This window comes from Sesamum indicum, linkage group LG9 (genome assembly GCF_000512975.1).
Source record: "Sesamum indicum cultivar Zhongzhi No. 13 linkage group LG9, S_indicum_v1.0, whole genome shotgun sequence".
NCBI lineage: Eukaryota > Viridiplantae > Streptophyta > Magnoliopsida > Lamiales > Pedaliaceae > Sesamum > Sesamum indicum.
Window position 1 is genome coordinate 724,232 of NC_026153.1, and position 26,288 is coordinate 750,519.

General features: G+C 35.3%; 7 protein-coding genes across 8 annotated transcripts in view; 5 read left to right on the top strand and 2 right to left on the bottom strand.

The window, feature by feature from the left end:
• Positions 1 to 2,677, top strand: part of LOC105170023 (uncharacterized protein At2g27730, mitochondrial-like) — a 3,280-nt gene extending 603 nt beyond the window's left edge. Inside the window, exons 1-4 of one of the 2 annotated variants that reach the window (XM_011090602.2) lie at positions 119 to 853; positions 934 to 1,052; positions 2,076 to 2,114; positions 2,243 to 2,677. In XM_011090602.2, coding sequence (XP_011088904.1) covers positions 951 to 1,052; positions 2,076 to 2,114; positions 2,243 to 2,461 — 360 coding nt within the window. In that variant the 5' untranslated portion in view covers positions 119 to 853; positions 934 to 950 and the 3' untranslated portion in view covers positions 2,462 to 2,677. Of the gene's footprint in view, positions 1 to 118; positions 854 to 933; positions 1,053 to 2,075; positions 2,115 to 2,242 lie in introns of those variants that run through there. The other variant, XM_011090601.2, reaches the window with a different exon arrangement.
• On the bottom strand, positions 2,885 to 3,555 carry LOC105170024. Its single transcript, XM_011090606.2, has 2 exons — positions 3,283 to 3,555; positions 2,885 to 3,151 (listed from the first exon to the last, which is right to left on the bottom strand). Exons 1-2 carry the CDS (start codon positions 3,442 to 3,444, stop codon positions 2,999 to 3,001), a joined length of 315 nt encoding a protein of 104 aa, XP_011088908.1. The 5' UTR covers positions 3,445 to 3,555; the 3' UTR covers positions 2,885 to 2,998.
• LOC105170025 (rho GTPase-activating protein 5) lies at positions 6,148 to 11,792 on the top strand. Its single transcript, XM_011090607.2, has 5 exons — positions 6,148 to 7,033; positions 8,761 to 8,881; positions 9,000 to 9,119; positions 9,906 to 10,136; positions 10,940 to 11,792. Exons 1-5 carry the CDS (start codon positions 6,588 to 6,590, stop codon positions 11,531 to 11,533), a joined length of 1,512 nt encoding a protein of 503 aa, XP_011088909.1. The 5' UTR covers positions 6,148 to 6,587; the 3' UTR covers positions 11,534 to 11,792.
• Positions 12,691 to 14,344, top strand: LOC105170026. Its single transcript, XM_020696648.1, has one exon. It carries the CDS (start codon positions 13,046 to 13,048, stop codon positions 13,979 to 13,981), a length of 936 nt encoding a protein of 311 aa, XP_020552307.1. The 5' UTR covers positions 12,691 to 13,045; the 3' UTR covers positions 13,982 to 14,344.
• Positions 16,102 to 18,166, bottom strand: LOC105170027. Its single transcript, XM_011090609.2, has 4 exons — positions 18,005 to 18,166; positions 16,908 to 17,190; positions 16,582 to 16,679; positions 16,102 to 16,480 (listed from the first exon to the last, which is right to left on the bottom strand). The coding sequence occupies exons 1-3, from the start codon at positions 18,074 to 18,076 to the stop codon at positions 16,648 to 16,650; spliced, it is 387 nt and encodes a 128-aa protein (XP_011088911.1). The 5' UTR covers positions 18,077 to 18,166; the 3' UTR covers positions 16,102 to 16,480; positions 16,582 to 16,647.
• LOC105170229 (peroxidase 60) lies at positions 18,923 to 20,724 on the top strand. Its single transcript, XM_011090901.2, has 4 exons — positions 18,923 to 19,210; positions 19,455 to 19,634; positions 19,775 to 19,934; positions 20,079 to 20,724. Exons 1-4 carry the CDS (start codon positions 18,965 to 18,967, stop codon positions 20,498 to 20,500), a joined length of 1,008 nt encoding a protein of 335 aa, XP_011089203.2. The 5' UTR covers positions 18,923 to 18,964; the 3' UTR covers positions 20,501 to 20,724.
• LOC105170028 (germin-like protein 9-3) lies at positions 23,559 to 24,376 on the top strand. Its single transcript, XM_011090610.2, has one exon. The coding sequence runs from the start codon at positions 23,608 to 23,610 to the stop codon at positions 24,223 to 24,225; it is 618 nt and encodes a 205-aa protein (XP_011088912.1). The 5' UTR covers positions 23,559 to 23,607; the 3' UTR covers positions 24,226 to 24,376.

Here is a 26,288-nt window from a genome sequence, read left to right on the forward strand (position 1 = left end):
TTTGGTTATATTTTTAAGGGTTTTAACAATGTTAGGGATGGTGGATTTGCTTAGAAACCCATAATTTGATATATTTATGAACATTCTGAAAAAAATTTGCTGTCTCTTTTCTTCAATTTGATAGTTCTTGGGCTTTGTATTTTGTTGGATGATGTTTCTACTTCTGCTTAATATGCGTTGATGCATCATGCACCTGACTTCTCTTATGTGTCTCATAAAGCAAAATATTCTACCCATTTATTTTCTTGGAGAGTTTATTTATCAGTGTGGTGCTTGCTGTTGAATATACAAGATGGTTTATTTATGCATCCATCACTAGGGCCTAGGGGAGACTTGATTCTGCAACTTGAGGATTCTTTGTTTTCGTTAATAATCTACTTCCTTTTTGGTTTTGAAATTTGTTTGGGATTTTATCTGTTTGAGGTACCATCCTTACCTTCTTTGCTGTTCATCTGGTTCTTTTATTTGAGTGGCATCTGACTGCTATGCTGTAAATTTACAGAGCATCCTGAACATATGAACTGTAGAAGGTTTGGTTTTAATTGCAGTCTAGCAGATTAAAAACAGAATATGCTTATGATCTACAGTTATTTAGTCATAATTGCAGGCTGGCAGGCTAATCCTGTATATGCTAATCTGATGGTTAAAACACATAGTGCAAACCATAACGATGGTGATTCATTAAGTATATTGTAATCCATGGACTTGGAACTGACAGAAGTGATGCTAAATTTCTTTGATAATAACAAAGCTGTCACAATTTGACCTACCCGTTTGAGATGTAATTGGAGTGACCTAGCTGTGCTGCCTGGTCTGACGGAGAGTTATTTGCTTGTAAACATTCTCCTCTGTGGTAATTCACTTATGTGGTAGGCTTCTATTAATATGTATCACGAATCTATCAGTTTGAATAACTTTTCATACGATTGACAGGAAAATATTGCATCTCCATGGCAACCAGGATTGCTGCTAGATTTATATCCCGTAGGTTATCAAGTGGTGGGAAAGTGCTCAGTGAGGAGGAGAAGGCTGCAGAAAATGTATACATTAAGGTAAGTTTCTCATTTTTTCCACCAGATACAGTCAGGTTCACCTATCTGATTTCTTTCATGGCAGTTGCTGCATGTTAGCTCGGTGTATTCTGCTCATTTGGAACAAGAAATTATAAGGAAATTGTTAAATGGTCTAACCCTGATTTTTTTAAAATATATCTACACTTCTAACTAGATATTCAGCATCGTATTTGGAGCAAGTTTCTTTCATCATACCCCACACGATAGTTTCTGTGAATATTTGATGTGGTTATTGATACAAAAAGAATAATCACTGCATTGCGTGGCCAGCTACCTTTTTGATATTATATTATTTGTCAGAACTTGCTTACCTAAAATAGACATGTACAGTTGAGCTTAGAAATGGTGATGATATCAATTCTAGATGAAATGACAATTTGATCTTTGTGCATCTTTGTGCTGGTTTTCTTGTAAGAGAATTCATCTCTAACTCATTATTGTAGTCTAATGCTACTATGTTGTGTTTCTAAGGTATGATTGATTACAGTCCACTTGTATGGACTTTAGTATGCATATAGCCTTTTTATTGTATGATACAAAATAATATCTACAGTAATGCACATTCATCTGCAAAGATCTGAAGAAAAATTCCACAGCAATGCATGTGATGAGATTTACGGCAGCAGCAATTAGGAGACTGCTGTGCCTTACTGCGACATACTCTGCCCCTTCGCTTTTCAGATTCAAGTGGACTAATTATCACTTATTCTGTATTTTTTATCATTGAAATTTATCCATTCGGCTCATTGGAATTTATACCATCTTCTCCATATCCTATATTCTGGTATCTCGATTCCCATAGCTCGTTAGAAAAAATAACAAATGCCTAGAGAGCAAATAAGTTATATCTTCTATTGTTTTGTCCAACCACATTCTTAGTCGAACATGGGCCATGTCCGGTTAGTGTCTCCCTTTGATTGAATACTCCAAGAGTCCTACATTCTTGGACATCATTTTTATAGCTGCAACTAAACAAATATCGACTCTTCACAAATTCCGCAGAAAATGGAGCAAGAGAAGTTGGAAAAGCTTGCACGTAAGGTATTTTCTTTGACGTTCTGATCAACAAAATCATACTACAGATTTTTACGTCAGCACCAACTTCAGTTCCTCTGTATTAAGCTTCATTTGCTCCAGATGGCTATATCTTATCCATGCGTAATCCTCAGGGCCCAAAACCAGATGAAACTCCCGCAACAAGCTTAGGAGGCTCATCAGGATCTGTATCTGATGCTGCCAATCCACATGCCCAGTCGTCTTCAACACCTAAAGTCTCAACCGACAGATACAGAAACTACGCTGTTGTAGCTGGTATCGCAACTATTGCTGCTGCCACCGGATGGTATTTGGGGTCGAGGAAGACAAAACCCGAAGAAGTGGAGGACTAAGGTGACGGCCGGATGAAATAAAACTAAACAAATTCATGACTTTCTGCTTGAATCTTGTTTCACAGATGATGGTGCCCCTTATAGTCGAATGATATATACTCTGGTTATCAATGACGTGCCAAATCATAAAATCTTGGGACACCTGCTGTCGGTAATATCATTGTTCCAAAATACAATAACCTGGGATGTTATGGGGCGCTTTGTGATTTAGCACTAGTCCTGTTTTGAATTCATTTGTTGATCGACCATAACCAGCCAACTTTGCAACAGTTTGCTTGGTTAATTTAAATCCGGTCACTCTTGATTTGAGCTTAAAATATTCTTAAAAAGCATATTATCCATATTCTATGCATTCAAATTATCTCTCTCTCTCTCTCTCTCTCTCTCTCTATATATATATATATATATATAATAAATAAAAGATTATAGAGAATTAGCGTGAAGATCATAAATGGTTGATGACAAATAACCCCAAAAACAAGAATTAATGAAGATAAAGAACATGAAATCAAAGTGGAAAAGAAGGTGAGATTGTGTCTAAGCTTCTCTTATCATCTTCTTAGCTATAGCAAAAACAGCCCCAATTACAGCCACCACCGCCCCTGAAATCACAAGCGTCGTTTTAAGCTTCTCCATTCCCTTTACCTTTCCACTATCTTTTTTCCCTTTCTCCTCCTCCTCCGCTTCTTCCTTCAACGCAAAATCAAAATAAACTCCAACTCATTACCAACAACAATTTTCCTTCTTATATATTCACAAACAAATAAATTTTAAAATACACAATACTGTATTATTATATGAAGAGAAAATCAAAGGCCCACCTTAAGCTGTTTCGAAGTGGTGAGTTCCGGGTCAACCCGAGAAGGGTCCGGGTCGACAACCTCGGGGCCCAACGCCTCTCCATCGACAAGATCCTCTTCCGGGTAAGTGAAACCATCATCGGTTGCTGGACCCCCAACAACTTGCTCTTCACTACTTGCCATTTTTTGGGCTCAAACAAACTCGCCCCTAAAACAACTCTTCTTTTCTTTAAGAATGAAAGCAAACAAGAGGAAAATAATGGGTATAATATTAATCTATATACATAAATAATAATATGAGTGTGAGGGGCAACAGCAACACGTAGGGTTAGAATCCGTAGTGCTGTTGCTATTGTCATCTGCCACCATGCATACCTTGCCACATATCTTCTCTCGATATTATCTCAATCTTTATCTATTTCTTTCACCAAATCTAAAATAGAATTTTGTGTTTTTTTTTTAAATAAAAGGAAACGAATAGGAATAACGGGATATTCTGAAATTTAGGAGGATGTTTATAATAACTTACATTGTTGTAATGAATATAAATTGTAGTAAAAGTTACAAGCGTTTCATAATTAATTTAAAAATAAAAAATTGTTAAATTTAAAATGTTCGAGATGGCAGCTTTAAACTTATAATTTTGTTAATTGATTTAAGTTTCATAGACATCGTACAATTATTTAGGTCCCAACATCTTTTCTCGAAAGTCATTGGTTCAAATTTGAAACGTGTGCACAGTGAAAAACATTTTTCTAACAACAAGACGACAAGTATTTGTTCTAAATGATTACATTTCGCTAACTACATATATAAGTCAACTTTTATATAGTTTGGTTGTGCAGTTATGGTCTTGTAGGCACACTCGTAATGTAATGAAATAAAATATTAATTTAGGTGTTTAAATATTAGTTATTATCTATATTTGGGCACAAAAATAGATTATGATCGTTTGGGATGATCAAAGTGATACTTAAATTAGTGAAGTGCAAAATGTCTCCAAGCAAATTATAATGCCCGCAGTAGATAATGCATTCATTGTGATAAGGGAAAATACACTAAATTAGTAAAAACATTGAAATGCCCTAAAAGAATATGAGAAAACGCTTAAACATTTCAAAGATCTGTATGTATTTTATTGGGTCTGATCACATCTAATTCATGTAATTTAACGACTCGCTTGGATGCCATTGATTTGGCACTTATTTGACTGTTGCCCTGTTGAAACATAGTTCGCATGAATTCTGACACATAAAAATCTATAAATATTTGGATAGTCCATTTGACATATATGCATTAGTTATTACCAAATCACACCCAGTAGAAGAATCACATCGTGCGACTCCTTATAACTTTGAATCCTAACTGACTTAATATCACCCATGGATTTTAGTTAAAGGATCTCAGCTAGCGTAGAGGTTTTTGTGTTTGTAGGCGAAGCATCACTAGTCCAATTCGAGATACTCGTCAGACCCGTATTCTATATTAAATCAATATATAATAATCCTTGAAGTCAATTTAAATCGCAAAAAAGCTCGACCCAAATCCAGTTATTTCTTAGTTTGTGTATTTTTTATTTTATTGTTGATGATTTAATTATTTCTTTATTTTTTTTATTACAAATTAAATATAGACTAAAGAGCACGAAAAAATTTAGATTGATTATACTATATATATAAATATATTTATTAAGTGTAAATTATATTGCAATATTTTGAGATGTGTTTCAAATACAAAAATACTCAATATCTTTTATGAATTTAAATTATCAATTAATGTTGTAATTCTAATAATATGTACACTCCTTACACAATAATAAAAGTTATATAAACACTCTTTAAGTTAGTTATACTAATACTCCTAAGGGGGACTTTTAATTTTACAAAAGTATAAAGTATTTGTATATTCAAATATAATTTTAAGAGGTTACGATGTAATTTACCCTTTTATTAAAATACAACATATATTTTCTTGGATCAAATAGATTTTTGTAAATATTTTCATAGCCAGTATATATATTTTAACGAGTACCATGATCATCGATTTTTAGAATTTATTTTACTTATTTCATTTACAAAGAAGTTATCAATTTAGAATTCTTTATTTAGAGATTGTATGTCGTTCAAACTTAGCTGGCCGATAAATTATTTTTAGTTAGAAAATTTGAAACCGTAACATATAGTAAATTTTGAAGGAAAAAAAATACAAATGATCACCATGTGATATGTAAATGAGTAATTTATTTTTTTATATTTTTTAAAATATAATATAATAATTTGTTAAAATTTTTAAAATGTGTTAATTTATTTCCTATTTAAAAAATATAGAAAGTAAATTATAATTTTTTTTATAAAAAAATAATTTATTTATTTATGATATCGTATGAAAATAAATTGCGTTGAACCCAAAATTTGAAGATTGAATTTGAGAAAATAAATAATGATAAAAAAATCAAAAGCACAAAACAAAATCATCATCGTCGTCATCATCATGGAAGCGTCCACCTGATGACCTGAAGAACCTCCTCTACCAATAAAAATAATTAAATAGCTATTTTGCTTCAATTTCGTTCTTTAGAAATAAAAAAAAATGGAAGATTTAGTTACGATTAGAAATTGACTTTCTATCTTCAGCCATGGATGAGTATTGCACTTAAAACCATTCAAAAATTTGTGCGCGTTGACTCTATATATTTACTCGTCCAACACAAAAATTACACAGACTAAATCTCATTAGGCTACGCCCTCGCATAATTTTCACAAATGATCAAATTTAAAGGCAAATTTATTAAATAATACCAAAAAAAAAAAAAGTTAGAGATTTGGTGCTGTTTGAAAAGCCTCAGATTTTCTGAGGCTTTTCAAACAGCACCAAATCTCTAACTTTTTTTTTTTTTGGTATTATTTAAATAAATTTGCCCACTCTTCAGTCGACCCTTCCCCCTTCCCCTTTACTTTTCACTGCAACGATCTAACAGACAATCAAGAACAGTCTGCAGAATAAAAGCAGAAGCAAAAGCCAACCGAAAAGTCTGAATAAAATAAATAACTTCATGATTCCCACGTCTTCTTGTTTTGCTTTACCATTCCTTCAATCCAACTCCACTTACTCCACTTTGGGCAAAAAAATATAATTCTTGGGATTTCCCTCCAAATCCTAACCCATTTCCGTTCAAGACCCAATCTTCCTCTGATTTCCGTTTCAGCATTTCTTTATCTGAAGAAACGGGAAGAACCCACTTGTTTTCTTGCATAAACAAAGATTCTTGACTAAAAAAATAATTGAAGAGATTCCCATTTCGTTGATTTGTTCAACTATTGCAATCAATGACAGAGGTGCTCCACTCCCCTTCTTCGTCCTCTTCTCCCTCGATATCGACTCCCACCCACAATGCCACGTTGTTTCACCAGACTCAGTCGTATGTGGGGGATGAGGGGATTTCTGGGCTGACAGGGGATGAAGTAGAGGAAGAAGAGGAAGAGAATAGAGTGAGGGAGAAAAGGGAGAACGATAGGAGGGATCAGTTATCTCTTTTGGCCCTTTTAGTGACTCTGTTTAGGAAGAGTTTTTGGTTGGCTTGCAAGACGGATAGAGACAATTTTTCTAGCGCCACAGCTGGTGGTGGTGGGAACTGTGGCAGTGGGGTTATGGAGATCGGTTGGCCTACTGATGTACAGCATGTGAATCATGTCACATTTGATAGATTCGATGGGTTCTTGGGTTTGCCTGTTGAGTTTGAGCCTGAGGTTCCCAGGAGGGCTCCTAGTGCTAGGTATATCCTCTGTTTTCTTGATAGTCTAATTTTGGGTTTTTCTTATCTTGGTATGATATAGGGTTGTTTTGTTCTTGATTCTTTGATTTGTGCTTCAGTATTTGATATGAGGTGACATTGTTGAAATGTTAACACAGTATAATGTTTTTTGTGTTTTGCTCCATGATTGTTGGATTCTGAAATCATATGGAATGGGAGTACTTTTAGGCTGGTGATATTAGTGAAAATGAGATGATCAATCTTTCTGCAAGAATTTTTGGGGATTGGCATCTTGTTGGATTGTTTGTTTTACCCATGCATTGTGGTTTCTGAATCTTTGATTGTTTTCCTGAAAAGTTTGTATTGTTGTTTGTTGTCTTGTCGTATCTGAATCTGTTGTCTGTTTGAGCGCATAAGTTTAACTGTATTATTGACAATAATGTCTAATCTGTATTTTTTTCTAATAATATGCATGGTGACCTGGTATGATGCCAATAGCAATCTGAAAGTGTATCTATGGTTCTATAAAACTGCAGTCCAAAGGAAGATATATTAATATTTATCAATAATACACGGAAGTCATCTGGATTAGATATTTGAGTTAAATATGGAAGTCGTAACTAATGCTTATTCAAAATATTATATATTCATGAACTGTTTTACGAACTGGAACTTTGGCTTTGTAAATAGATCCATAAATAGCTAATTGATCTCATTGCCTGCTAATTATTCTAGTCACTGTCTCTTCTTTGATTCTATTACATGCTTTTACTTCCTTCCTATCATGAAAATTAACTGCACTGATCCTATGTGGTTTTCTTCACTATGATGCTTTTTTTGTATAACTATGTCAAGTTTATGAAGAATTAAAGGTTAATATCCTTGGGAAATTTTGATTATTGATTCTCTGAATGAAGAAACTCTATTTTAGGAGGCAAATCCAAGTTATTGCTGTAGTTAAATTCTTCATATAATGTCATGAATGATCCATTTTATGGCTAAAAAAGATATTGGTAGTTAATTCCAGTCAGGCTTACTTCAACTCCAGTTTAGTGGTGTATTAAATCCTTGATCTCATTTAGGCCACTTCCCATGGAGTTTAAATTCAGTTGAAGAATAAAATCAGGCTCCATAAGGTTTTGGTTTTACCTCTTTCCTATGAAGGAAAAGGAATATGGAAATTTTAACAGTTTTCTTGTTGCCTTGATCTACATTCCTTAATTCTTCTTGATTATGTGTGCGTAACTATGTTTTGCTTTCTGGAAACAGGGCATAAAATTTTAGTACCCAACTTGACTATGAATATATTTGGGACAGATCAGAGCCATTCTGGAAGTAGATGTGGCAAAATCACATCTAAGGTTCTAAGTTGCGTAATTCAGTTGACCTTTAAAACCAAAATCTTAACCGCTTAAAAAATATCAGTGAATATTTCCATGGAGTAATGCTTGTATTTTCATCAGCTGATATAATGTGCAACAGTTCCCTAAGGATATTTTTGAAGTAGATGAATATGAAGTCACAATGAATTGTTCATCCTTTATCTTATCCTATGTTAAGCTGCAGCCTCAGATAGTCTTAGTATACTGCTGTCCTCTTAGTTGGTGTCTTACAATGTCCACATTTAACAAATTTTTCACATGTTTTTCTGTATTTCATTCTAACTTGTTATATATTCCCTTCGGTTGAGAAATTGTTTAGAACAACTTGTTCATCACTGAATGTTTTGTTTGGGGATGCATGGACAGTGCCACTGTTTTTGGAGTTTCTACCGAATCAATGCAACTGTCTTATGATCCACGAGGCAATAGTATTCCAACTATCCTCCTGCTTTTGCAGAGGCATTTGTATGCTCAAGGTGGCCTGCAGGTGAATCACTATGTTTCGCTTGGTGTTTATGCAACTGAACAGAAAAAACCCAGATATTTCATGCACAGAAACCTAAAGTATTCAGAAAAACTGGTTATTCTCTTATTTATATGTGCAGGCTGAAGGTATTTTCAGAATAACTGCAGGAAACAGCCAGGAGGAGTATGTCAGGGACCAATTAAACAGAGGAGTGGTTCCTGAAGGCATCGATGTGCATTGTTTGGCAGGCTTAATCAAGGTAACTAAACTTAGATCAAAGTGCTTGTTGATAGATTTAGTTTCTCTGAGTCTTATTGGTAGATTTTAAAATAAATGATCTTCCATAAAACTGAATTCTTAGTATTGCTATTAACTGGACCAAGTGGCCCATTCTACAATACTGAGCCAGATTGAGTAAATTAAAGTAAGCAGGGACTAAATGTTCTTCTCTTGTTTCCTAGTTTACATGGTTGCTTGTCCTGAAATTATCTGAAACTGATTACACTTGGCTCGATGGTGAGTCATACATTGGTTAAAGTAAATTATACTGATTCCCTGATCTTGCAACATAACAATTTCTCTATAACTACACTTGTACGGTCCAAGATTTCTTATCTTGCTTGTTGGCAGGTTGTTTAGCAAGTTTTAACATTCATTGATGTGATGATGGTAACTAGCTGTGTGAAGACCTTGTCTCTGTAACATCTCAGTTATACAGTAGAACTGGTTGTTGCTGATCTTATCTGTTTCATTTTATGTTTCTTTTAACTATGAATCATTGCAATGCACGTGTTATATTTTCTTGTGCTTCTAGGGGTAGTCATTGTATGTTTCATCCAAGTAGTTTCGTTAAAATTTCTTAGAGGAGTGTCTTGCTGAATCTTGTTTTGCTGCATGGCCTCAGGACCAGGCTTTTCAACTAGACGTGAAAAAAGAAGTTCGTAAAATAATGAAAGGAGAAATTTCACAATTCTAACTGTATCCTCTTTTACGTATTATATCTTTTACACATCTGGGGTTAACATACACCATCTAAAACATGTAGGCTTGGTTCAGAGAACTCCCTAGAGGAGTATTGGATTCTCTTTCTCCTGAGCAGGTGATGCAATGCCAATCGGAGGAGGACTGCGATGCACTAGTGCGGCTTCTACCCCCGACAGAAACTGCTCTGCTGGATTGGGCGATCAACCTAATGGCTGATGTCGTCCAAGAGGAACATCGAAACAAGATGAATGCACGCAACATTGCTATGGTGTTTGCTCCTAACATGACACAGGTGAAACCGCAGTTGATTCATCCTAACATCTGTATCCATATTCCAGATATTTACCCGATGTTCAGTTGGATCCTTATTCTGGAACTGATTCCCTGGCTAATGTTCTTGGACTTTATATACTTTTACCCAAAAACAGTTAGGGTTAAACGCCACCTACATCCCCAAGTATAATTATTGATTGTATTCTTCTCCCTTTTGAAATTACAAAACATTCATTCTAAATATCCCATTTAGTAAAGATCTTAAAATATCCACCTCCGGGGATAGATATAGAATAATATCCTCAAACTTCTAAAAATTACCACCTATTTCAAATAGGAAGGGGTTATATGTACTTGTTCTAAACTTGGACAGGAGATTTTGATAATGTATAAAAGAGGAGGATATAATCAATAATTTTAATTATCTCTTAGGGGAATTCATGTGATTAACCCAAATAGTATGTTTTATCTTTGCAAATGCAGAAGAAGTTAAAGGATCAGGACACATGCAGAGGTTGAACACTCTATCTATGCATATGACAAAGAGTTTTGTACTCACCCATGGCCTAAAGCATTTCCCAGAGTTATATCAAAATTTAGGTTTGATCAGGAACATCATATGCATTGGTTATGGAGATAGAAATCCAAAGTAGAAATGAAACATAAAAATTCCTTATTGGTCAATTTTATGTATCTGACTCTTGCTACTCAAAAAACATCTCATGTATGAACTGCAAAAGTGCCAACCTTAACATCCATCCACTATGTTTCTTATGGATTAGTGTCCTTATCTTCCTAATATCATTTGCGTTTGATCTACAGATGGCCGACCCATTGACTGCATTGATGTATGCAGTCCAGGTGATGAACTTCCTCAAGACCCTAATAGAGAAGACTTTACGAGAAAGAGAAGATTCTATTTTAGAACCAGCTTATACAACCCACATTGAGCCTTACGACGACAATAGCCATCAGAGTGTTTCACAAGCAGATCATGAAAATTCTGCTGAATCAAATGAAGAGACCGCAGAGGCCTTCGTGGTGGAGGATCCTGGTTCAGACAGTGCCTCTGAAACTAACCGAGTAGATAACATCAGTGATGAAGAGTATCTTAGTTATTCAACCTCCGCTGAAGAATCTGATGAAACTGGTTCTTGTGAAACACCTGCTGAAGTCTACACAGTTGTCTTTCCAAGGGAAGCTAAAGTAACAAATGGCCTTCAGATTCAGTTTGAAGAGAGCAAGTGGAGCAAAACAGGCCAATCAAACGACTCCACTCACATAAAATCCGAATCAAGAATTGATGGTCAGATTGAACCAGTAGGTTTAGCTATGAAAACTGATAACATGGGCAAGGGAATTAGCAACTTGAGCCGTATAAATTCAACGACAGAACGGTTTGAGGCATGGCGGTGAATAAGCTCCATCCATGGCTGACTGATATTAACCTTTTACCCCTTTGATTCTGATGTGAAACTTGTCCAATGTCTGTATGTGCTTTTACCTCTTACTTTTGCTGGGTGGTTGTTGCTTACTCTGTTGCGGTTCCATGTATGCATTGTTAGAAAAACCTGTTAACTGAAAACTGAGATGTCCTGTTGCAGTTCCACGTATGCATTGTTAGAACAACCTGTTAACTGAATACCGAGATGTGATTTCCATTTGTTTGATTTCATCATGCCATCAAGAAAAGTCATATGATTCATTTATGGTGGATGTTATGTGGATCCTATCATATGGGCAATTTTGATTCTTTCTTACCTCCAAGACTCACCAATCTTAGGAGGTATTAGGACATCAAATTTGATACAATTGCAATCATTCATGTATGGTGTATTTTATGTGGGATCTATTGCAATCGTTCTAGGGCCCTTAAAGCACGTGGCTTGACTTAACAATCCTTTAATTGCCTACTCTCGACCAGTCCACATCTCTAATTGCTTCAAATCGCTTTAAATCACACAATAGAAGTCGAACTATAGGATCCATCATTTATTTTTTGCTGAGAATATATTGAACAATCAAGAAGGATCAACCTGGAATATTCTCTCTTTCTTCTTATTTTTGGCAATTCCACATGCAGTTTCTGAGGGGAAGATGTGTAAATTTTTGGGCCAAATTCATTACATGCAAAATCTTGTTCAGATCAGAAACACAGATACTGATGCAGTTTAGTGTCACTTCACCAAGAAACAGACCGTAAGAAAAACTTCCAGACCTCACCATCAGTATCTTCCCATATTCAAACACCCCAAACAAGGCAAAAGAATTGCACCAATATCCACTGATATGGTTGTTCAGGGACTATATTCTCCTGCCAATCACATCAACATGCTCTATAAGCACTGGGAAAGCTTATTGTGATTAGGATTTCCAAGAAAGTTTTCAACTGCCTCTACTTGAATAATTACTATGAAAAGAATACTGGGATTTTTATTTTTATTATTATTATTATTATTATATATATATATATTTAATAAAACTTCTTTAACAGACAGTGATAATATCCCATCAATAAAGGGGGAAAGCTGGGTTGAGCTGAACATCTTTTTTGGGATAAAAAAGAAAAAAAAAAAAAAAAAAAAGAAGATGGGATAACTTGTAAAGGGCTCTGGTGGGTTCAAAGCAAGTTTTTACTGAGGGGGAAGATAAGGCAGAGTTTTTATAAATTGTGACCACCAAAATTCAGAAGCCTTATATTAACCACCCATCCTCATTCATTGAGAGGTACCCCGGAAAACCACCATCCCTAATAAATAGTTCCCCCCATATTTTCTTGACTTTATCAGCAACAATATATCATGTTCATGCCGTTCCCGTGTATATCTCAATCTTGAATTTTTACATATATACAAGAAAAAAAAAAAAGTTATAATTTTCAAGAATTGGTGTTCATATTCTCTGTATGTATGATTTGCTCATTTCTGAATGCAAATGCAAACCATGGCAGCCTGTGGTAGCTTGGAACACATCTTTGAGAAGCCATTGCCTGAAAATCCCACACTTCTTGAATCCCTATCACCATGGAAACACATAAAATCCATGAATACCATTGATGACTCTGCATTTACGGAGATATTCGGTGAGTTGCATTTCAAGGAGAGCCATGTTCATGCTCCACATGAGTCATCATCTTCCTCCTCTCCATCCTCATCTTTGTCCTCTTCAACGGTTTGGCCCGATGCAAATCCTGGGATTGCGATTGGGATTGATATTGATATTCCAAGGAGGGACAGTAATGGGATCTCAGTTCATCAGGGGAGAAACAAGAATCCCACACCAAGTTATTACTCCTCAGGCCAGAAGCAGCAGTACCACAGTGATAGCTTTTCTTCAATGAATTCCGAGAGTTTGTCATTGTGCACGGAGGGGCTGGGGTTCGAGAGCTGTGATGATGTTGAGGATTTGTTGAGACATGATGTTTGTGATAATGGATCCCAGAATCAAGAGAAGCTAAAGACTTCTACAAGGAATAATTCACATACAAAAAGTCATCATGGGAGTGAGTCCAAGAAATCAGGAACGAGTAGAGGTCTATTTCCACCTCCTATTTCTAGTATTGGAAACGGTGGGAAGCCTTGGGTTTGCTTCAAATCTTACAGGGAAGATGGGAGGTTCATTCTTAAGGAGGTAAGAATCCCAACTCAAGAATTCTTGCATGCATGCCGCGAAGACGGACGTCTGAAGTTGCAATTCATTCAGTCTGATGATGAACTTCTTGATGATGATGATGAGGATGAAGATGAAGAGAATATTGAGGAACAGAATGACGGCAACGGCATTGATAATGATGATTGTAAACCGGAAAATCATAGGAATGGACAGGAAGAAGAAAATGGGGAAGGGATTGAGGAAACCACGTAAGTAGGAGAATTCCAGGTTTTTTCCTTTTTTGGTAGTGTAGCAGGCATTTTAAGCTATGTTCTTCCCTGTTTCTTTGTTTCTCTCTCTCCCTCCTTCTCTCTCAAAGTATGCAAATAAAGGGATGTAGAAGAGGGTGATGAAATAGGAAACTGAAAATTTCACAAATTTGTTCTGTTTGGTTTTCGGGATCTTTTGTTTCTGTTTATCTAGTGCAAATTTCTGTAGTAAATCAGACTACAAAATGAATTGTATAGTTTCTGGTCTTCTTTATTTTCTGCACAATTTGTGTTGCCTCAGTTTTGGAATGTGAGGCTCTTTTCTTGGATTTCAATAGTGATAGAACACCCTCATCTTCACGTTTTAGCAGTATTCTCCCCTTCCAGTGGATCTTGAATTCTTAACGAGGAAAACACTAAAAAGAAAGATTTTCTATTGTATTTCTTTCTTTAATAATCCCTCTTCATTATTCTTACCAAAACCCAACATCCAATGTCCTATGTTCATATACAGGCAACAATACAGAAATTGTTGCCCAAAACTGTGAAAATGTTGTTCCTAGTCTATATTTGGGGCAAGTTGAATATATGAACTGAATACTGAAAAAGGGGGCCTCCTATTTTAGGTTAGTTGCTTTAGCAATCCAAGAAAACAAGAAAAGAACATGAATTGTGAACCCTCTTCATTCAGAAATATTGAGTGATGGGCTGCGCAAGAAAACCAAGTCCTCTTTACAGCGTACTGATGTCCTTTGTGGGATTCGAGAAAACAAGTACCACACACAAAAATCAACATGCTGGGTAGATAAACAACATATGTAGGGCAGCATCGTCCACCCCCCACCCCATCTTGTTCTTTCTTCCTCATTTATTTATACATTTTTACACAAGAATGATGCCATCTTTGAAAGTGAAAGTTTCACTGGACTAGTTAAGTTTATAAAAAGTTATTACTTGAATTATACTTTTCATTTAAATTTATTTTTAATCCCATGTATACAAACATACATACATATATATATATGTGTGTGTGTAGCTTGAAGATGGCACTGAAAATGAGTGTCTATTTTAGGAAAGGTTTTCACCCCAAACTTTAAGATAGAAGATGATGCAACAAGGATCAGGTTGATATACAGCACATATTTATCCGAGTTGCATGAATTTCTAGCAAAGGTTGGGCAACTTTTTTCCAGCATATAAAGAACCACACACAACAAAATGACAACTGGTTCACATGCATGATTTTAAGTCTCATCACCACTCTAAATTAATGCCACATGTAAAGATGCAAGAAGAGCACAGGTCTCTTGTAGTTCTACCTAGAAAAGTCAAAAGGGGCAGACATCATCGGAAATAGTTAAAAAAATGATTGATTATTTATCAGCAGCAGATGCAAGATTTTCAGCAAAGTAACTTTCATCTGAAAAATTGAATGAAATTAGCTATTGCAGTGGTCCAGAGCCCATGATTGGTTGCAGAGCAGAATCTTGGAGCCATTATGGGCTTCCTCAGAAAATATAAAATAACACAACGGCATAAAGTGTAATGACAAAGGAGATTTCAATGGAGATTGCTTCAAATCATTGCCAAAATCTCAAGGCCAAAATCAGTTCATCCATATGCCATAGGACAAGAAGATATCATGATAAAACACATGAATATTATTGATCCAATGAGGCTAAATCTGAGGCCATTCAACTTCCAAGTGGATGTAGAATTCACCCAAGGCTTTTGACAAGTAGGTCTCATCTACTCATATCATGAGATGGCTCACCAACTATTCTATAGAGAGATATTTTGACTTAGTTTCTGTTATATTTGTTTCATTTATGAAAAAGAATCGAATCCCTATTTTGTAGTCTATTCCACTAATCTTGGAGACAAATGGCACACATCAAACCATAAGAGGGAAAAAGTGATTTTGATCACACTTTTTACAAGAAATGGTATCATCACAGGACAAGAGTTTCAAGAATCACCAGTCTCAACTCATAAATATCAAGAAAGTGATGAGAGAAAAGATATTATGTGAGCCACTTCCTATGGCTTTACACGAGATAATCTCAAGATACACATGTCAAAATTTATGCCTGATTATGACAGATCGAATTTTCTGGAATACAATTCTCAAAACGGAATAGCCCATTTTTATTTTCCTTTTTCTTTTATTTCGCTACAGGTTATCCATAATGGTCTATATCACTTTCCAGGCAATTATACTGATGCAGTTACATTGTTCAAGGGGTAAGGTTTGAGCATAGATAGATATAAAAATGCAAACCTAAACTGCCCTCTTAAAGTTTTATGTTCGGCATATCAAACAAGTCATTGATAATCATAGAGATATAATACTGCCATCGAATGTCAAAAGCACCTTGCATACGTCCGTCACAAAAAACACCCCAACTACTTCCGTTGGATTAGATTTTATCCAGATTAAACTGTGCCGTAAGGAAAGCTTCCTCTTTATCATCAGCACTGGCAATTATCTCTGCCATGGGTCCTATTCAACATGCATTTGTTTGAAGTCGTGTTAGTAGACGGTAAGTGATGTGAAGTGAATTTAGATGTGACTTGGAGTTAACTGATCCCAGAAATGCTTACCTGCTATAAAGGAATCCCCCGTAGAATGTGATTTCACTTCTGCCATGTTCTGTGTCAATTATCTCTTTACCAATACGGTTCTAAGCTCCTAAAGGTACCTGAATGTTTTGAAGGTCTAGAGATCATCCACCAAGGCTATAGTCTCCCACATAAAATTATAAAAAGCTATATGTTTGACATGAAATTATTCTTCTTGGAATATAAAGAACCATCAGCAGACACTAATCAAGTTACTAATCTAAGCTCATCAAGGAAACTCGCCATATTAGCCCCAGCATGGCCCTGCATCACACGTTTCCAGTGATCTTGAGAATCCAGGCCCTCACCTTGAGGTTCAGAACCAGTAACAGTGGGATAAGACAATATTTTGAGCCTTGGGGTAGCATAACTGTGACTGCTTCTGGGAACCACTAATCCCAGCAAATGCCTGATGAAGAAAGAGGAGCCACCTTCAGCTTCCAGTTGCGCGCAGAAAGAAGGTTTATATTCTACTTCAGTCATTTCTGGATAACAGTTTCCTAATGAAGATGAACCCAAGATATACGAAAGTATCTTGAAATCATGATCTTGTGCTTTTTCCTCACCTCCACCATGTAGTAAATTCTCAACCTTAGAACCAGAAAATAAAACAGGTTGGATGTAAGAGCTAGATTTTAAGAAATCTTACCCACTCCCGTTTTGGCATATTTAGTTTGGGAAACCTGTTACTCCTCAAATAATCAAGTTTGTTTGGGAGAACCAGCATGGACAATCAGATAATAACGAGTGATATATTTACTGCAGAAACATATGCATTTAAATTCTCCTAATAACCTGAGCAAAAGATAATTCCTGTATTAAAATTAGAAACACCATCTGCATCGAAGTAATACGATCTCAGACCAATTCTTTTACATAATGAGGTTCAGCTCCGTAGGACTCACATGTACATACGACATCCAATTCAAGTAATGGCTGTAAGCCATATTCAATCTCCACAAAATTGACTTTGGGTATAAATTAGGAAACTGCAGAAAAGAAACATTAAGCTGCAAATGGTCTGATTTTTTTTTTTTTCTGTTTGTTTGTTTCCCCCTTTAAATGAAAACAGCATAAATGAAAGATTGATGGATGACATCATGACACCAAGAACGGAAACCCACCCAAAACAAAGAATTAAGAAAGAAATTATCTTTTAATTCTTTTCCTCCTGGGGTCACCGAAATGCTCTAATTCTGATACTTAATCATTCCACACTACAGTAATGGTCATAAGCTTCACTCAAATGGATCAAGTTTTTTCATGATGTCTGTCTTATCCCCAACAGATTCCCAAAAACTGGTGTTTTCATAGACAACAAAAATTGAAGCTTGGAACTCGAAAATGGACAAAAAATCAAACAAAAAACTGTAAAAATCTGAATTCCTGCAAAATGGGGTGGTACCTTTCGGCCGTATTCATCATGGGTGCAAGCGAACTGCAGTGCGGAGACGGTCACTATTCTGCTTTTCCTCATTTTCTTCTTTTGCTCAACTGCGGAGAGTGTGACAATCGGCAGCAGAAGTTCTTGACGTACTTCTTCCTCTTTCCTTTTTCTAATTTTCAATTTTCCTGAATTTTTTTTATCAGATTTTTTCTGGATTTTAATTTTATTTGATACTTACAAAATTTTAACGTACAAATTAAATTTATTTACTTAAATTTAAAAGTCTATTAATCAATTGTAATTCACAATATTAATATCTAGTATGTTGATTTCTTTGTTTTAATGCAATAATCGAATTAGTGGCTTTAATATTTACTTAAAAGAAATTAGTATCCCATTTAATTTTTAATGAAAAAAATTAGAGATTTTTAGTCAATGAAAGCTGCACAATCCTAGTTAGGTCAAAATCTTTTTTTTTTTTAATTATAAAAAGTCAACTTGTTTTTAGCATTCGGACATGAATGCTCTGAGTCTTAAGTGCCTAAAATCTAATATTAATCAATTCCAAAGAAATTAATTATTCGGAGGGTTGAAAACAGAAGTCTGGATTAATAACTAATAATCATCATAATAACTAAAAAAACCCTTTTATTAATTCAACATTAATTATTTGTATGTATCATGTATGTATAATGTATGTAGTGGTGGAGGCAGGTGCATGCATGATCATAATCAAATGAAACATTTTCTCCTACATTTTCAGAGTTAGAGGGCTTCACGTTCTCATTCATCACTCTCAACACTTCGTGCAGACGTCAATGCGCATTTTTTCATCTTTTGCAAGTATAAAATACCATCACATGATTGGTATATAAATAGGCAGCCCAAGAATGACACTTCCCAATATCAACCAAGAGAGAAACTTAAACCCCCCCTCCCCCCCCCAACTATTCATCACATACGTTCTTTTTGAAACATATGAAAATGTCGAGCTTGCGCTCAAACTCAACTACAATAATAGTTTTATTAAGTTTAGTCTTTGCCACTTTGAGTGGCCAGTGTCAAGGAGGCGATGTCCCACTTGAAGTAGGTTTCTACAAAGGAAAATGCTGGACAGCCGATGTCGAGGCCATTGTAGGCGGTGTTGTTCGAGCGCAGTTCATGAAGAATCCCAGTATTACGGCTGCTCTCCTCCGCATGCAATTTCATGACTGCTTTGTCAATGTGAGATATATAAAAAAATTGTTGGATGATTTTGCATTTCCCATATATAAACTTTCTTCAATCAAATCCCGTTTTATAGTATAATGTTTGTAATGATAATACTTCTTCATCTGTTGTTTCTTGCTCCCATTCGTGTCATGGTTGTGGTGTGGTACATATGCGTGCATGGTCGTGGACTACATATATATATATGATCAGTACAGTGTATAAAATATATATGCTAATTATGAGTCTTTTGTTATAGGGATGTGATGCATCAATTCTGCTCGACGGGAACAACACTGAGAAAACAGCAGGGCCCAATCTGAGCGTCCGTGGCTATGAAATTATTGATGCAGCCAAAGCTGCAGTTGAGGCTATCTGTCCTGGGGTGGTTTCATGTGCTGATATCATCGTTATGGCGACAAGGGATGCAGTCGCCCTGGTAAACGAACGTTTTTTGCCATCTTAGTCATGATTCTATGCTGCTCCTGGAATAATATTGTCTACTTAATCTACGTTACAAGCTTATACGTATAAAACTAATTCATTGAAAGTAAATCATTTTATCTTTACGTCTGCAAGAGTGGAGGAGGACGGTACACTGTACAAACTGGGAGGAGAGACGGGACGACCTCTTCGGCTAAGAATGTGGATCTTCCAGCTCCTTCCATATCAGTCTCCGATTCCATCAAAGCATTTGCCAAGAAAGGACTTGATGCAACTGACATGATTTACCTTCTAGGTATACTGATTTCGTAGTTCTTCCCTTTTCTAATAGGTTAAACTTAATTTGCTGGATCAAGCGTAGTTACACTGAGATCCTATGAATCTTGAGTTCATAAAGGAGAAACAAGCAAGCATTGAGTTTTGACAATGATGAATGCAGGTGGTCACACGGTTGGCATTGCTCATTGTTCGCTCTTTCAGGATCGTCTCTACAACTTTCAAAAGACAGGCAAACCAGACCCGACCATGGATTCTTCACTACTTACAGCACTGAGGGCAAGATGCCCTCCCAACACTACCGTTGACAACACGGTGAATCTTGATCAGAACCCTTTGAGCTCAATGATCGTTGATAACTCCTACTACAGGCAAATAATTTTGCACAGAGGGATTCTCCAAATTGATCAAGAATTAGCTCTTGATCCGCTGTCAAAGCCAACAGTCACAGCCATTGCCAACGGATTCGACTTCTCCACAAAGTTTGGACAAGCCATGATCAAGCTAGGTGCGGTCCAAGTCCTCACCGGCGAACAGGGAGAGATCAGAGGTTCATGCCGAGCCACCAACAAGCCTTCCAAGTAATGATGATCTCATTGAACTCCTGAAAAAGAAAAAAGCTCGGCTCTTTGTGCTTTACCCGTTCTCAGTTTGCTTCCTATATATTTCATTCGTCCCCCGTCTTTAAGTTCATTCTTTTTGAGTTAAGAAATCATAATCTGTTTCACTTCAACTAGCATGAGATTTGTAATTCGATCTTTTATTCTATTCCGTTGTTTTACAGGAATCTAAGTACTGTTGGAAATCTATTCCCATTCTGTTATTTGAAACTGATCGATCAAAAGATATAAATAGACCGTATTTTCAAAGGGTATGGCACTATCATTGATAGCTGGAGGATCGGTTTTGGTGATTAGCAAACACTTGAACTGCTAATAAATACTTTTACTGCAATTCTATTACTACTAATAAGGCAATTTGGTATCATAATGAGCTAGCGAGATGATCACTATTCTTGTGTGATCATATATATATATATATATATGTTGTATTCAGCGTTGTGTGTTCTGTTCAACAAAATTTTAAGGCAATTTGGTATCATAATGAGCTAGCGAGATGATCACTATTCTTGTGTGATCATATATATATATATATATATGTTGTATTCAGCGTTGTGTGTTCTGTTCAACAAAATTTCTAGCATCCTTAGTTGTTACTGTAGTCATTGTTGGAATAAATGACCGAAAAGCCAATTGTAGCAATCTTTATTTAAGTAATATTGTCCTGGCGAATACGGTAAGTATTCGTCTCTGGTACATGTGTCTGTTGTACTTATCAATTACGTTAAGCACTGCTTTGACGTCATAATAGATGTCCACATACCACTTAATGACCCATGTAGTTAGGTTGCACATTGGATGACGGCTATGAAACCAACTTCTAAGGGTTGGTGTGAAACGTTCCAAGTCGAGGATCTCGAGACTGGGCTCGAGAGTCCTATTAAGACTTGCACTGAGTATTGCATTCATTGGATAAGTGCCGCGTTTCATCGCCGACAGACGTTGGACGACTATACAATTTCAGTGGGTTAATGGACAAAGTAGTCAACTGATTGAACTGACTTATAGAGATCGTCACATCGAAGCCTTGGAAACTTGATCGGTATGACTTGAATCCCCGATTCTAGTACGAGAGTAGTAATCAGACTTGAGGAATCACGGCAGTCACGTGCATATGATGATTGTACCTTATATCTGCGCGAGAGGTGATTGTGTCACAGACATGATCATCATAAGCCTTATTCAATGCAATCGGAATATGTAGCGAGGACGATGAGTTCCAAAAGAGGATCCGTCCCCTATCAGTATGTGACAGAGGTATCTCCTATGCATTTGGAGATGCGTTCACGCTTTATAAACCTGTGGCCACAGTTGTTGACCGAATAGGAAAAGGAGATTCCTACGTCGAGAAACTTGGCGTAACGGGATTTCAAGTATTAAGCATAGACGTCTAGTCCAAGATGGGAACCGACACCTAATTTCATGCCCTAAACTAAGGTCGGGAGACGGTAAACAGAATGATCATACCCATATGGACTCGAGAGCCTAAATGTTCATACGAAAATTCACCTAGTCTCTAGTACTATGAACCGTTATTAGACGGCCACCTATAGTGACAGACTTTCTTGATAAAGGGTTAATCAAGAAATATTAATTAAATCAAATTTAATTAATAATAGTGTTGGACATTAGTCCAAGTCTAGCTGAAAATTGAAACTAGTTACACACAAATCACCGAGAAAGAATAAGAAATTAATTTGGAATTAATTACATAAGGTGTAAGTAATTGAATTACTCACACGTAGGGGTCCATTGAATGGATAAGCCCAAGTTTAAATTAATTGAATTAATTTAGATTGGACTTGTTTTATTTTAATTAAAAAATTGAATTCCTTTAATTAATAAAAGACAATTTGGGCTTCAGTTTTTAATTGGATTAAATATTTAGTGGGCTCAATTAAATGGATTCCATTAAATTAGATTTAATTAAAATTCATTGGGCCTTGAATTTATTCTATATAAAATTGGCACAATGATTAAGACCCACTAGCAAAATTGATTGAGAGAAAGTTAACCAAAAAATTGCATTTTCGAAAAGTGCTAACTCGGTCATAATTAGACTATTCTCCATTTGGAATGAATTGAAAAGTTGTCTTATAGATAATAAAATGTATCTAGACAAATTCTTGTTTATCTATTCAAAGTATATAAATATATATTGTATATGATTATTATGATAATAATTCATTACACAATACAATACACAAAAAAAAAAAATTCATCTTCCTCCTCCATCCATTGGGTCGCCCCTCTCTTTCTCACCAAGGGTGAGATTTTGGTCTTGATTCCTTTTAGTAAAGGGATCACGACCTCGTTTATTCCGGTGTAGTGTGGACCATATTTGGAAGATTCCTACTTTGAAATCTCAGGTGGACATTCAACAAAATTAGTCGATTGGAAGCTCGAAATCTTAAGAGGTAAATTTTGAATTTTGATTTACGCTTCTACCTTTTATTTTTCAAACCATAGCCTCGTATGATTAATTTTTATTGGTGCATAATTTAATATTACATTGAACGCTCGGGAACTCCAAAGGTACACCCTTTGGATTCATCTACTTTGCACTTTAATTTTAATTGTTATATACATTTTTCTTACCATTTTCACTAGTGCGTTCTTGAACATAACACGACACCCTTTCAGTCATATGCAGTAACTCTTTTCTTACCAGTTCTAGTTACAAGCTCCAAGTGGATACGATTGAATCTTTTCTTTTTAAGAAACGAACAACGAAACGAAAAGACAATGTTAGATAAGAAAATAAACTGAAGACATAAGAATCTTCATTTAAATGCGGTGTTCGGCTGTCCTTAAATATTCTTCAGTTTGTAGTAGTAAATAAGGACATAACCTGCCAGTTGTTTTAGGGAGGTTAAAAGAAACAACAAATGTCAAAGAAACAAAGCATAGTATTATAAGCATATGCCTGCTTTCTTGAATTCCACCTTGTAGTCTCAAAACTAATTAGGCTGTCGTGTACCGACCCACGATCCCCTCAATTTCTATTTATTAATCCTTGGCTTCTTTAATAAAATCCCACCAATTTTCAATCAAAAACAAGCTGCAAATCCAATGGCTTTCGCCAAGAAATCATCGTTCTTCCTACTACTAGCTTCCCTTGCCATGATCCAAACATCCATGGCCGGAGATCCCGACATCCTCACGGACTTCATCGTCCCACCAAACTCACCACCACCTGACGGAAACTTCTTCACGTTCACCGGCATGAGGTCCCTCGTCTCAGCCCCCATTCCCCCTACGTTCAAGGTAGTTAAGGCAACATTGGACCAGTTCCCTGCCCTAAACGGACAGAGTGTATCCTATGCCGTCCTGATATACCCTGCAGGGTCGGTGAACCCGGTCCACACCCACCCCCGTTCCGCTGAGCTACTGTTCCTAGCTCAGGGCTCATTGGAAGTGGGATTTGTGGACACAACAAACAAGCTTTACACTCAGAAACTCCAACCAGGAGACATTTTCGTTTTTCCTAAGGGGCTGCTGCACTTTCAGTACAATGCGGATGCCAAGGCTCCTGCTCTGGCCATCTCGGCCTTCGGTAGTGCCAACGCTGGAACGGTTTCGTTGCCGAATACGCTGTTCAATTCCACCATTGATGATAGTGTGTTGGCCCTGTCTTTCAAGACTGATGTTGCCACTATCCAGAAGCTGAAAGCTGGGCTTAAGGGCTAGTAGCAATCCAAGTGAATGTTTCATGTTTATCATTGTTCGGGAAGCATGTTGTTTTGCTATGGTTTAGGCTCTGCATGAAATAATTGTCCTTATTTTGGAGGAATTCATTCCTTTTGAAAAATAACTAAAATGAGTCCTAAGTTGAGGTGAATTAGTGCAATGTGTTAACTTTATTTAGTTTTCTTTTCTTTATTTGAGTGAAATTGTCTTTTAATACTTGTCATGCGGATAAAATTAGGGAGATCCAACATAATAAAGCAGGCCCAAATCATTTTCAAGGTGACAAGAGCCTATGAACGAAAAGACCCAAGAAAGTCCACAAAATACATGGGTCAACAAGAGAAGGACACGCGGCAGCATCGTCCATACAACTGGTCTTAAGTATAAAAACTCAGCATTTAAGATGGTCAAAGTAACGATTCATAGCTTAATATCCACTATTAACCACGATATACGACCTACTTGTATAAACGACATGACTTGAACGTCGAAGTGCTTACGCCGGATCAAGTCCGGCAAGTGTTACTTTGTGCAGGTCCCAAACTCGTTCCTCGAACCCATACATCAAACAATAGACGACCTTTGAAAATCGGACCTCATCAACTTCATAAATCAATCAGCAGGTAATTAATATCTGCTATAATTATAAAATGTTTGGACGATTTTACTCTCATTATAATAATTTTAGTTTATTTTTAAAATAATATATCTAAACTTGGTATTAGAGTTTCAAATAATTTGAATAATGGACTATAATAAAAATTATGCTTTCAAATATTTCATATATTATATTTTTTTATTTTATTTGCTATAGTATATAATAATAATATTCCTGTATCATAGAAAAATATAAATAATTAATAAGTTTTTTTTTTGTGTCATTATTCAAGTTTATTTTGTATATGGATGAACGATTATATTACTTAGTGGTAATATTATTGAATTGAATATTCAATTTCACTACTAGTATTCAATACTTCAATAATATAAATGACAAATATTTATAAAAAGTTAAATATGAAATATACTTATTGAATTAATTAATTTGTTATTTTATTAAAAAAATTATTATTATTAACAAAAAAAAAGTGAAAATATTAAGAAAATTATAATCTTTTTAAAACAAAGGGTCAAAATGGTTTGTAATCATCAATACTAATATCCAACTAGCATGAATGTACATTATATATTATTTCTATTCAAAAGTTTAGGTAATAATTCGTTATTTTTTTAATTATAAAAATATTATCTATTAAATTTTTATTTAGAATTAAATTAAAATTTACTATTTATAAAAATCTTTTAAATTTTTATCCAAAATATGTTAAGAAATAACAACTTATTTGATTATAATAGTATCGTGCCAAACATCCTAACATCTTATTTTATCCAAACATGTTAAGAGCTTATTTTAAAAATAAGATCCAGCATCTTATAAGTTCCCAAAACATGTTATAAGATATAGGAGTTTTTTATAAAATATTTTAAAAAAACTCAGCCAAACACCCTCTAAGTGCACAAATTTCTAAAACTTTTCGTTCATCTCATTTGATTTTGTTTTAATAATTTTTGCGTTTTACTTAGAAAAAAATAAAATAAAAAATTAATAATTTCAAAAAATATTAATAATTTTTTAAATAATAAAAAAATATTTATATCTATATTAAATTTAAAAAAAAAAACTCATTATAACATACTCTAAGTATTTTATTCATGTATTCAATTAGTAAGTTTTATCATCAGTAACAGATTTTACATGATGGATGGTTATGATTTTATTTTCTAAAACAAATTATTGGTATTAGCAATTGTGCAAAAGTCAAGATCTGATGCATTTTAAACCAGAGATAATTAGACTCTTTTTTCCTAAAATTTGATGTAATTATACATAAATTTTTTATAATTTGAAAAATTATAACTAGCACTCCTAAGGTTTGTTTCTATTTAACAGATGAGTCTTTCCGTCAGCTAAATTCACCGAATTTGCTGATACTAATAAAAAAATCAGAAAAAGAAATCTGTATTAACCCCTGATTGATTTGTTATTCACTTATTGCATGTCA